A 13,261-nucleotide genomic window follows, 5' to 3' on the forward strand; every position below is an offset into this window, starting at 1 on the left:
CTCGAAAATCCCAATTCCGAGTAATCTATAGTACAAAGCCTTGGAAGTAATCAGAAAATTGTCAAGCATTATTGCGAAGACTCTAGAGATGTTAGTACTTGTTGTCTTGCCAATTTCAGATATGGCCTATTTTCTTACAGTCGCAGGCGGCTTTTTTCCGAATTCAGTAAAAAAGGAAAAATGGTCCCATGTTGCAGAATCATTTAGGATCTTATTGAAATTACGCGACGCATATCTCGTTGTTGGTGAGATTCTCCTTGCCCTAAATATCCACTTATGTGACGTTCACAAAATATCGTTAATTTCCATTGTGAATCACTTAATTTTCGTAGTAACGGACAACCGCAATAAAATCGCCAATAGCGAGAATCAATATTTAAGCTAGATAATTTTAATAATCCCGAGAGCTCAGTCCTACCGGTGAATTCAATCGTTTGATAATTTTTAATCCTTTTTATGCTGCCTGAAAGTACTCTGCGACAATGCGGCGGGGGGTCAATTGAATTATCCGAAAGCCGGTGGAAATTGAGGGCAATTCTTTTGTGACTCGTCGTCGCTGTCGCGTGTAAACAACGAATAATCATCTTACCGAAGCTCTAAAGTATGTCAATGCGAAACGAGCGCATAAAAGTCTAAATGATTCATAATTAACGCTTCCGCGCTCCTCTGTGCGAACGACCGTCGCCTCGCGTTTGTCGCACGCGTCTCCGCGATGAGCGAGAGCGCACCGACGGGCAGGTGTGTATACGTGTCGGCGCGTCGACGACAAAGCATTAGAAAGAACGAGAAAAGCAATCGTCGCTAAAGCAGCGTCCGCCTTTCCGCGTGGCAGCGAGAGCAACGGCTTTATCCAAATCACTTGGCGCGGCATCGCTAATTCTCTTTCTCGTCGGAGCTCTCTTTCTCTCTCTCTCTCTCTCTCTCTCTCTCCGCTTGTCGCCGCGCAGCAAATTGAAACAAACGCGTCGTCGCTTTATCGCCTCGTCGTCTTTTCATCTGCGCGCGAGGACCGAGCCTTCCCACCGGACGACGGCCCGTGATTTCCTGCCGGTCCCTTTTGTTTTCCCTCTCGCGCGCGCGCGAACACGAGCACTCTTTTTATTATGTCGCTTCCGGTTTTCATTTTGAAGGAGCGCGCTCTCTCGCGAAAATCCAATTTCAGCGCGGGAGACGCTTTACGAGGCTTTTCGGTTGCCGAAGCAAGCGCGAATATTCGCCCCAGCACGGCCGCCCTGTTTTTATCGCGCCAAGATAACTTCGGTGCGAGAATGTTTTTACGCTGGGATTTACAGACTACATCCACCCCCCCCCCGCAAGTGTAAAGCCGAGATTACGAGATTTTCCCAATTAATTTTGGCTATTGAAAATTAAAATAATATAAGCACGTTTCGGGAGGCATGTTGGTTTTTAGAGTTGGCTTGAATATTGTTGAATGACGCGAATAGTTTAGAACAGTTATTGAAATGAGTGGCAAGATTCAGCAGCTCATTTAAGGCGTCACTCTCTTTCTCTTACACTCTGTCTCATCCCGGGCACAGAACACTTAATCGAGTTGCCGCCCGAGGAACTTGCTAACTGCGTATACGGCTTATTGTCAAATCTTTACGAAGACTTAATCAGTGCACGGTTATACCGCTGGCGATGCTGCGTCGGGAACGAATAAAGTATAGGCAAAAATGCCAGCACAGTTATTTTCCGGTCGACAGCTGGAGTATTGTCGGGATTCGGCCGAAGGGAGAAAGCAAAAAAGCTCGACTCGCGAAAGCTGTCCCACGAGAGGCATCTTTGCCGAGTTTTCCGTGTGGTCCGCTTACAAAATAGCGCGGCATGCTGCGCCGCTGCCGATCGATCGATTTCGCTTCTCCTCGCTGTAAACTATATTCGATTGTCAGCAAACAACCACCTCTCCAAGATCGCTGCGATTCGTATATTTGATCCCATTCGAAATTTACGTCCTTTTAAGTTCAATCAATTGATTCCCACTTTAAGATCGAATACTTCAAACGCACAGCTCTGATTTGCGCGTTTGGCATTTAACAATTTTATACTTTAAGCCAAGGTAGATGCGTACGTTCGAGCGATCTCTCGGCTACTGCTTAAGCGTTTGTAATCGCAGCGCGTCGAGCGTGTAATTTTTCTACTTCGATGCGTGCCAGCGAGAAATAAAATTATACACTTGCAATCATTATTCTCAGTTGAGCAATCAATGACAGAACACCGTTTTCCGCGAATGAGGCACTTGAATTTCTCTCGAAACGAGAGAAAAAATGTCCGCTGCTAAGTGAACGATCAAGCTTGCAAACAACAAACTCAAACTGGTTTGCCGAATAACTCGAGGGGTAGTAATTGAAGCCAAGAGTCTGAGGTTCCGCGAGACTTCGGCTAAAATTACTCTCTATTTACCCTTTGCCAGGTCTACGACGAGACTTCGCACTCCACGCCGGCGCGAAAAAACAAAAGTAAAAAAAAGGAGGAAAAAAGAGAAGAAAGCAGAGCTGCACTAGGTTGAGCGAGGAAAAAGGCAAGAATCACAGCCTGCTGAAGGTGCTCGGAGGTCTCGACGAAAAAGGAGACGGAGAGGGGGGACTAGGACTCGACTCGTCGTCATTACGTTTCCATTTCTAGGTTGAGCATAGCGTCGGGCGCCTAACGAGTGAGCGCGCGATAACCCAACGAGTTCGTCAAAGTAATTCGCTCTTTCTCTCTCTTGTGGACGCCCCATTCCGGTCACGTACGCGTCGGCGGACGCGCGCTTCGCCCTCTGTCTCACCTTATTATCCTACGCTTCCGCGCCCATATAATCCACCACCATGGCCGACTCACGTTCCGCTACCGCGGCTACTGCCATTCCAGCGGCGAACTTCTTTTATTTTTACACTGCCACCGAGCTGCTGCGTAGCTTTATTTATGCAATTACCCACGTACAAGATGCTGCTCATTCGCTGCAAACAGCTGCCTCTCCTTTCTCTACTTCACTTTTTGCAGTGCCGGGAGAGCTTTTTCGCGCAATGTCGTTCGGAGCGTGCCCTGTGACAAATTGCCCCGGCGAATTACTATTTGGCTATGATTTACGAGGCGAAAGGGTCGTTGTGCTGCTCAACTTGCTCAATTGGGTACGCGCGTATGCTTCGTCTTTTTAAATCTGAATAGCGAGGAAATCGACGAAAGATTGACGAATCAACGAACGTTTGCCAAGATTCCACAGCAAAAGGTACGGATATCTCGTGGATGCCTGATCATCGACTTGTTCTACTGAGCAAACAGACCTACTGTATTCCGCCAAATTGTTCACGCGAAATACAAATTATAAATATTGCAATCACTGCACGATTGGTAATACCATTGTTTTTTTTAATTTCATAATGTCCTTTTGTGACAAAAGTCTGTGATGTCAAAATAGCCCATATCACAAAAACATCCACTCGTTACAGGTGGATTGATTCTTGATGCGAGATGAATTTTTCTCGAAATAACTGCCATCTTATCTGAGGATCCATTATTCAGTATATAATTTCCACAACTTCAGGCAAATAAAGATCGGAAATTAATTAATATTTTCCAAATCCAGCTGTCGTTCATATGTAATACAGTAGAATCGTATCGTAAGTAAGATTGCGGCTATGAAACGAAAAAAAAATAGCTTCGGACTTGAAACGCGTATGCAATTCCTACTTGTGATTAAAGTCCTCAATCTCATAAAGCTATAACACTAAAGCCGTCGCACAATCTGTGCACTGCTGGAAAGTGCAATATGTAGAGCTTTAGTCGTGACCGGGGCAAATCGCGATTCTTGTAAATAATACAAGAATAACGCGTACCCCCGCGCAGCGCAAACACGGATATATCAGTAAGGCGAGAGAAAAAAAGATGCAGCCCTCGGCCAGAGAGAGAGAGAGAGAGAGAGAGAGAGAGAGAGAGAGAGAGAAACAGCGAAAGTCCATAAATCGCCACATTATCTTATCTGGCGAACGACGGCGCGGTGCACGCCCCCTTTTTTCAACCTGTTGTTTGCTCGAAGCGCGCGGGCGCAATCGCCAAGCGAAGAGCTCGCAATTAAAATAAAGATAGCACCTCGGCCGGCGGCCCGGATGACTTACCTACGGCGGGCCCGTGAGTTATACGACCAAGCGCGCTTTTCTCCTCGATTTTGGAAAATCGTCGGGGGCGGCGACGAACGACAGCGCGAAAACTATTCGATTTTATTGACCGACAATGCGAGCGACGCAGGCGTGACAAAAACAACGGTCACGAGCATTTTACTCGGCGCTGCGTACTTCATTTCCGGTATTTCAGCGGCAGCACGCTCTCGAACTCTGCCCCGGCGTGATTCTCTCGTTATTTTTTCTGTGTTCCCTGCGCACGATGATACATGACGCGCGCCCCCACTGCCGTACATGCGACTACATAAATTGCTCCCAAGCTTTTGCTACCCCCGATACACGTGCAGTTGTCATCGCGATGATCTGCATCGCGAAAACGTTCGTGCGTGATTTCGTTCCGCAGTGTAGCCGATTTATTTAGGACGCTAATCGCCGGCTATTTTTTCCGTGGAAGCCTCGTTGCTCGACAGAAGACTGCGCGCTCGCGACAGTTGTGAATGTTTGATCGGTGATTTGCGCTGGATGTCCCGATAAACGCACGCCTAGTACAACTATTATTCATGCTCCTCTCGCAATGGCGCGAGCTAGAGCACGCGTATAACGTGTCAGTTAACTGACAGAACAAGTGTTTGGATTGTCATAACGCTACGGGTTTCTCGATTATTTTGATGAGCACGAGCGGCCAAATGCGATATTTAAATCGACGGCCGTACGTGCGTTCGCTTGATAATGCTCGCGCGTTCGTCTGCTGCATCCGTTTTTTCCCTATTTTCATGCTTCGCAGCTGCTCGCGCGCGCTCATTTCGGCTCGGGATTATATTTGAAAAGTACCCGGAACCCAGGCTATTGCATTAAAAACATTAACCCGACCGTTCTATCTCCCATTTTTTTGTTTTTGTTTTTATAATTGAAGTTGAGAGTGAGTGCATCCGTTTCACTGTTCAATGTGAAATAGGAATGTATTGTGGAATACCAAATAATTACATTACACGATTTCCATGCTCGGCAATATTATTCCATTTTTATCGCAAGCTAAATAAGCGAAATGAGAAAGGTTCACCTGCTCGTTCGCCCCGCATTTAGCTAGAAAAAAAGGGTAAGTTTCAGTTCCCATAAGTAAGTTGAACCTTTATAAAAGTTTCTTTCTATTTGCCTTTGAGTTCCTTAACGGTAACAATTTCAATATCAGCAGAGGCAGTTTTACTGCTTTAATTGATGCGAACTTTTATACTTCTAGTTTGGATACTCAATATTCTTATCGCGCTTGCATCATTTCCAACTGCCGAGGGTATTGTCCGCGAGCGAATGGCCTCCATACCAAAGTTTATTCGTGCATTAGAACGAGTATGCTAAATAAAAGACAATCAGGAAATCCAGTCATGCGGAGAGCAGCGGTAAAAGGCCGACAAAAGACGGCTGGGTTGTTCTTTTTCCGTACAATCAGCAAAATTTCATTTAGCCTTATCGCCAGCGTGGAACCTTGGGCGCATAAAAAATTCATGCTCTCGGCGCGCGCGGATCCTTTGGCTTTTTGGGCCCTGCGCGAATAATACTGTTCCAGCCGCGGACACTCGAAACTTTTTCATCCTCCGCGCATCTTTTTCCACCATTTTTCCTTCGCTCTTTATTGCTCTCTGACGAACATAATATCACGCGTAACGTCGTAAACAAATGTAAAGGAGAGAAAGGCCCGCGTAAAATTCTGGAGGAGACAAAAGGAAAGTAGTTCGCGTGCCGGCGAATTACATGCCAAACGCGTGTACGCCGAGAAATTCTTACGGCGAGCTCGCGCGCAAAAGGATGGCCAGCTACGCGCGAAATATGCGCGGCTACGTACGTAGTCCCGAACGCTCGCGCGTGCGGCGCGATCCGTGTAATTCGAACGATTTCTCAATTGCGCTATGCACACGTTTTCGAACTGCATTTTTTCCGCTCGCCGACTTTCCCCGCACGAGCTACGAGACGATCAATACGACTTCTCGACTTGCCGCCGATGCTTTTCGTACTTCGATAGTAACATTTGAATTTGATGAGTGCAAACGCAGAGAACGAGAATGGGTTATGAAATATCTGATTTTGTATTGTTTGAGAGCGCGCTAAGCCAGAAGAGCGTTATCTCTGACAAACTCTGGCGAACTTTCAAAATTATTTGTTAAACGCGTACTCCAGCCAAATTCAATTAATCCAACGCACTACTTTCGCATATTTTCGACTTTGCAAATGAGTTAAAATTGTTTTTTATTACCCCCGGCGAATATTTTCGTCGTTCAAACTCTCTCCCGTTAAGTCAAAGCGCATTGCCCTGCGCAAGTATTCGAAATTCTCGCGGCGCTTTATATGGGAACGAACGGAAGTGCACAAATTCTGCGAATTTTTCGGACAACGCGCTACTGTCAAGTGACTGCCGCAACAACATTTTTGTTCCGCGCGTGATTTGGTAAAATCGCTGAGGAATTCGACTGCAACGATCACACTCGATTGCAGTGCTCGCCACGTGATTGGTTTGCTTGCCGATTTTACACAAAAGTACGTACATTTTTTAATACGATATGGCGACGTTATCCTGATGGAAAGTAAGCAGTGCTCGTCGCAAGGAACCGATCCGCATTGTGACCGTAATTGTGACAATATAAAAAGCGCTCGCGAAACAGGCAAATTGCTCGAGAAGAAGTAAAAAAATGTTGACCAACCTTGGAGAACAGCAAGGATGAGGATTCCGCAGAAAAGCATAATCGAGCGGCAGCTCGCGTTCGCCATTCCGAGCAGTCGCATCGGCCTGGAGTTGCCTGGCAGAAGTTTGGCTGGCGTTCTCGATCGTTGTCGTGTTGATCGCGGGGGGTCGCGATGAAAAGTGGCTCGGCGAGTGCTCTACGAACGAGCGCCCCGATGATCAGCCGGCGACCGGGAGTCGATCGTCGACTCTCATCGCGCTCGCTCCCAGTACTTTACTACGCGCGACGCTTCGTAGTCTCGACTAGCGCGCCGCTCCAATTAGCCACATCGGTGCTGAAGGTCCTACGCTCGGCCGATATATCCCTCAATTATCCGGGGATACGCTCCGGTTCACGGCCCCGTAAAATCGGCTCAAGCCGCTTCTCGCCGTCGTCGTCGCGACTGAGAGACGGCTTATCCTCGAGCTCGTGAAGGTTGACGCCGGGACTCGGAAAAGCTCTCAAAGCCTCCTGCGCACTGTTCCCCCTTCTTTTCCTTTTGAAAAATCACACAGTCAAGTTTCTCGAACGAGCACAGACGCGCTCGCGACGGCCGGCGGCGGGGGCAGGGGCCGGAAAACACGCGGATTCGCCAAGAGTCCGGAGGAGCGCGGAGTGCGTAGGACGCGGGACAGGCAGATTGGCAGTCGATCGGGGGGCCGTCGTGCGAAGCTCGTGCTTGCGGCGAGCTCGGGCTTGCGACTGAGCCGTCGGCCAGCGGCACGTTGGCCTTTGAAGGCTGCGCTCGGGAGGTTTCGGGCGCCTGCGCGCGCGCACTCAGCCCGCCGCGATTTCTCTCTCCGGCCGTGCCGGCGGCGCCGCGCCGACGAGAGCGCGATAGGTGGGTCTCTTTCGCGCGCGCGCGCGCTCGCCCGAGGGGAGGGCACAGCGAACTCGCGCGCGCCGTGCGTGCGCGACGCACGTGTTTGCGCCCCGCGCGCCAGCTGCCGCCCCGGCCCCTCCGAGCCCCGCTCCGAGCTTTCGGACTAACTTACGACCTCAAAGGGCTCGTTAGCGAGCGCGAGGAAAATTAGCGCGCACCGCCACCGCCACTTTCAACGGCCCGTCGCCCGCTCGCCTCGCTGCCGATTGTTCGCAGCCAACTCGCGCAAGGCCAGCTTACTCTTGGGAGTTTGCCGCTCTCTCTCTCTCGCTCTCTCTCATGTTGGTTCGCAGCCGATTTCGCCGTTCCAGCCTCGCTCTGCTTGCTTTTGCCATCGGTGCTGGACTTTCGCGCGACGTGTAGCGTCATTTTCGATCGACGGAGATAGAGCTTGTTGGAGGGCGTGCTACGAGTAATTTTATCGAACGACGCCGATTTCGATGAGCATCGCACAACATCGTCGCGAGTTTCCGGCGCATATCAATCAAATTATTCATAAGAGTTGGTTTCACCAACGCGATCAACATTTAATGAAGTTTACTTATTCATTTCTGGAATTTCAAACAAATGTGGATCCCTTATAAATTTGTAGGTAGCGTTGCAATGGATTATCGACTGGTGTTTTGGACACCTTGAGATTTTTTGAAGTTTCTTTTTTCTCAACGTAAACTGAAGTCGATGGCGCACGGCAATACGGCAAAAGCACAATGCGAGGCAATGAAAATGGCAACGCCGAAAATGATTGTGGCGCGCTTTGCGCGGGCAATCGGGAGGCGCGTTCGCGCAGCCGATTAAACGTTAGTTAAAATTCGAAAATCCGCAATATCATAAGGCCGGGGATGAAGGGCGGCGGTTGGTTTGCAATCCGCGGCTAAGTTGCGCGGCATTGCGCGCTTGTCGCTTAGCGGCTCATATCGCCAATGAATATAAGCGGTTAATGGGCAAGAGAGAGCGAGAACTAGTCTTATTCGAGGTGAGCCGTAGCGCAAGCAGATTAGGTTCGTCGAGCGCGCGTATAAGGCTGAACGTGGCGAGAGCATGAATATGCGCTCCCGTATCGACTGTACACGGCATGTGCGATTGCGCGACATTGGGAATTGTAGTCGTTTAGCCCCGACGGCCGGGAACATTTTAGGAGAGGTAACGAGCTGGGGAAGGGGGCATTGTTTGCAGATTGCAGATTTATCCGGATTTTACGCCGTTACGTTATTGGGATCCAAGCTCGTATGCAATCAGTCCCCACCCCCTTCCACTATCCTCTTACTTTGGCTCGTGTTTTTCTAGCACCTGCGTTTGTTTATCGTCGGATGCGCCCACTCTCTTTCTCCCTTTTTTTATTGTTACTGAAATGGATGGCTTTCAATCGACGCTTTTAACAAAAAAAAAAAAGAAAAAAAAAGAAAATTTTAACGCTCGCGCAATCGCTCTCTTTTTTTCATGACGAGCTTTTCGCCCGTATAACGGAAACCATTTTTATTTCTTTTTTTTCTTTTTTTCAATCAATCCGGTAATGACTTTCGAATGCTCGCGATAACCAAGTTTCGATTATTGTTTTATAAAAATACTTTACACGCAATCTACAATGAAATGAGTGTCGATATCGCACAGCCCTCGACCCGACCAATTCCCAAGCTCGCGCAGCAGTCGATCATTTGCAAATTTCAGGGAATGCTCGTGGAGGTGCTGGGGGAAAAAGTGGAAAAAGATGAAGGGGGAACCAATTAAGAATGCAAAACCGGACGCAGCTCATTCGCATGCAGATGAGGCGCGAAACACACGTTGAAAGGGGTCGATCGCGCGCGCGTGTGTGCTGAAATAATTTTGATTTTGTCACGAGCGCGCGGACGCGAAGCGAGGGAGTGAGCGAGAGAGAGAGAGAGAGAGGGCTAAGTGGCCAATGCACACTGGGACGCCAGAGAGAGAATTCGATACTTGTTCGGGGCTTATCCGCTCGCGGTGTATACCCGTTCGTCGACGATTATTGTGACAATTTCATTTTGCATTATCCCCGATGACTCTGCGTGGGCTCGCCCCGAATTTCCCTTCGGAACATACACGCGAATATACGCCCGCGCGCCATTTTACGCAACTATATTCGCGGACGACTTCAATTAGCGTTCGTCGGATTTTCCAAACTGTCGCGTTTTCAAGAAATATGTATTGAAATTGAGACGGTAAACACTCGTCGCGTACAAGAATCTCGCCAGGGAATTATTCTTTCTCATTCTTTTATGCGACCGCGTGCAATACATGGATAGTACTTTTATTGACTCGATCATATATACTCCAACATTTACTCGAATGTATATTAATGATGCCTATATTATCATACAATATTAATAATGCAATGGCTCAATTATTTTGCAGCGATTAATTTGAAAATGTCTCTTGTCATTCTTCTCCTAGTCGTGAAAGTAAAAAGGTAACATATGAAAAATATTTAAGTTTTGTTGAAAGGAAATTTTTTGATGTATAACAAAATTAACTAGTGGTTATATACTACAACAATTTTGTAAGTTACATGAAATTAAAAAAAAAAAACAGGCAAACCATTGAACCTTGATAAATCCATGTCTTGACGTTTGAGGAAATATATATTCAGAATAGCATACGATACATTAAATCACTTCATTATCCAATATTTATTGTAAAGGATCATTCTGTTTCATGACTGATGACATTTCACACGTGAAATAAAAACCCAATCTACGCTTTGAAAATTCTATCATCGAAAAAGCATCGAATTATTAGAAAATCTCTTTTTCTCGAATTGAAAAAAGAACGGAAAAAAGCGACATTCCACGAAAGCGCGCATGAAGTATGAAAGAACGCACGCGCGTCGAGTATAGAATCATAAGCTGATTTCCTGGGCTGCTATTCATCGAGACTTGCTAGATATGCCAAGTCTTGCGCTGCCCTGGTATACGAAACACGCACAAAGTATATAAGATCTGCACGCGCGCGGCGGCTCTTGAAGAATAATCGTGAAAAAAATGAGCTTATTCCGTGGCCAAATGCCGAGGCCGACGACGCTATCGCGGGTTTAGTGCTTTTCTCGGTTGCCGGATGTTTCTTACCTTTCCCGGTCCTGTGTTTAAAGCCATAAGCTGCAGTTTGTCGAATGCCGTGTTCACAATTGCAAAAAGAAACCTTGACGTTATCCTGTGTTCTGAAACTGAGACAAAGGCGAGATTGAAAAATATCGACGCTGAATATATATACTACCATACCTGCACTGAACGTTCAACTACTGTTGTAAATTTTTACATTGCTAATTGTTTATTTGTACCGCATTTTAGTTCGACTACCCTATACCTGATGTGAGATCATGAAAATTTTTGCATTTTTTCATTACGGTCAAAAATGGTTCTTTAATATAGATATCGCTATGAAACTTTTTCCTAAAGTAATCTGAATAATTTTTAATTTTAAGTATCACAGAGAAATGGATAACATTTTTTATATTTGCACAATAGTTTCATTATAAATGTTACAGATTCGACAAAAATTATACGTAAAAATCAAAGTATTTTCTAAATCATAATCGCTCTTCCTCTGCTTAACCCTTCATATCCATTCTTTATCTCTGAAAATCTTAAATCTCGAATTATCAAATGAAGCTCCTTATACAATATCTTATAGGAAAAAAATTAACGCGACGCACGATTATAAACATTTGAGTAAATGAAATGTTATTCGAAAATAGTTCGATTTTTTATGACTTATATTTGAACTTTATAAGAGCAATTGATTAATAAGTTCAATATTTTAATTGAGAAAAGTAATCGTTGATTTTTTATTTAAATTTTAATAAAAATATGAAAACATCGATCAATAAAGTGTTCTATTTAAGTTTGATTAGTGATCAAGAAGAATCGAATAAATAATTATAATTATTTTTTCGTCGATTACCCATTTTTCTACAAGCTCGGCAAAAGATTTACGCCGAAATTCGCACCGCACCTATTTAACTAATTTACTATTTTTTATAATTTGTTATAAAATATTATTTAAAATTTGAGTTATCTCTTAATCATTAGTTTAAATGGTTAAGCCTTTTATATTAAAAGAATATTATTCATGACAGGTAATTAAGAATGAAACAAAGCAAACGATTATATAAAAATGTAATATATTTTTTCGCCACAAAAAATATTTGTACAAAATATTACACTGATAGTTTCCTTGTTTATCGAAACTCCCATTCCGCGGATCGCGAGAAAAGTTAATTCAATGAAGATGCAATGAAAACGTGGCTTGTAAGCTCATCCATGTGTACGAGCACGTCGACTTAGTAGCCGTAACCGTAAGCTGAGCCAATAGGTCGGGAATAGCCGTATCCCCGAGCGAGTCCGAAACCTCCGTATCCAAACCCGTAGCTACGGTCGAGCCCGGAATAGCCATAACCGAGACGAGGGCCGTAAGCGAGACCACCGTAGGCCAATACTGGAGCAGGGATAGTGGCGGCGGCGGCGGCGGCGATCGGGGAAGCGATCCTCGCTCTGTATCCGTACCCCAAGCCGACGGGTCCGTAAGCCAGGCCAGCTCCGTAGCCGAGGCCGGCGCCGTAGGCGAGCGTCGGTGCAGCGATCGCAAGACCTCCGGCGGCGAATCCCGGCTTCGGCTCGGCGGCAGCGCAGCCCACCAGGGCGGCGATGATCGCTAACTTGCGCAGCATCTCGATCGTCGTTGTCGCTTGAGGCTACGCGTTGAGCACTGCTCGTCAACTGATGCGCTTTCCCGAGCGAACGACGCCTTTTATACCCGCGGCGAAAGCCCATCTCGTGCGCCCGGACACCTCCTCGTGACAATTACTAAATCGAGGTTCGGCGCGGACGCGTAACGCGCGCACTTCCGTAATCTCTTTGCTTTGAGCAACGTTCAAGGTCGCCCTCTTCCTTAATTCGGTCGCTTCGTTTGCTTGCCGAACGCACAACCAATAACCGCCTCTCACTTTTTTCATTGCCGGCCACAATGATCATAACCTCGTCGATACTACATTTTACGTACTTGAATGTTTTCGTCGTAAAATTCGTGCGCAATCGCGCAACTGTTTGGGCGCTCTCGATTTTCCAATTTACAAAGTGATCTTTGTTGCGCTTAGCCAAGTGTTCGCGAAGCGTCGCGCAATCAACAAATCATATCATACGCGGATGCTCGTGAGAAATTCCATCCGAAAAATACGGTTTGCTCCTGAAAACTGCTCCTCCAAATTTATCTTACGCCGAGCGTTATACTTGGCAGAGTATGCGCGCGCGCCCCACGTCGTTATCTCCTTACATTACACGCATATTCAATCATATTTCTCGGCAATTAAGTCGCGGAGTCCGCGCGAAATTAAAAATTAACGTGCCGAGTTTTCCGGCGAACCTGCAGCCGGTCGTTGTAAATCTTACTTTGGGTCGACTGCCGATAATAAACAATAAATTGCGGAGACCACACAGTGCGAGCAGCCTCCGAGCGCCAGGCAAAAAGCCACGTGCACGCTAATTCTCGCTCGCTCGCAGCGTACGAATAAAGGGCGTAGGAGGCCTGCATTTAACCACGGAGCTGCTGCTGCTGCTGCT

The 13,261-nt window shown here is 46.6% G+C and overlaps 2 protein-coding genes across 3 annotated transcripts in view; both read right to left on the minus strand.

Moving 5' to 3' along the window:
• LOC131673632 (carbonic anhydrase-related protein 10) overlaps positions 1-7,586 on the minus strand; it is a 107,390-nt gene extending 99,804 nt beyond the window's left edge. For both annotated transcript variants that reach the window (XM_058951763.1, XM_058951762.1), the window contains exon 1: positions 6,791-7,586. In XM_058951763.1, coding sequence (XP_058807746.1) covers positions 6,791-6,872 — 82 coding nt within the window. In that variant the 5' untranslated portion in view covers positions 6,873-7,586. The remainder of the gene's footprint in view (positions 1-6,790) is intronic.
• Positions 7,587-11,985: 4,399 nt separating this feature from the next.
• Positions 11,986-12,372, minus strand: LOC131673631 (cuticle protein 65-like). The gene has a single exon (XM_058951761.1). It carries the CDS (start codon positions 12,370-12,372, stop codon positions 11,986-11,988), a length of 387 nt encoding a protein of 128 aa, XP_058807744.1.
• Between the last annotated feature and the right edge of the window lie 889 nt (positions 12,373-13,261).

The sequence above is a fragment of the Phymastichus coffea genome, unplaced genomic scaffold (assembly GCF_024137745.1).
Source record: "Phymastichus coffea isolate CEN01 unplaced genomic scaffold, Cenicafe_Pcof_1.1 PCOF00187, whole genome shotgun sequence".
In the NCBI taxonomy this organism is placed as follows: domain Eukaryota; kingdom Metazoa; phylum Arthropoda; class Insecta; order Hymenoptera; family Eulophidae; genus Phymastichus; species Phymastichus coffea.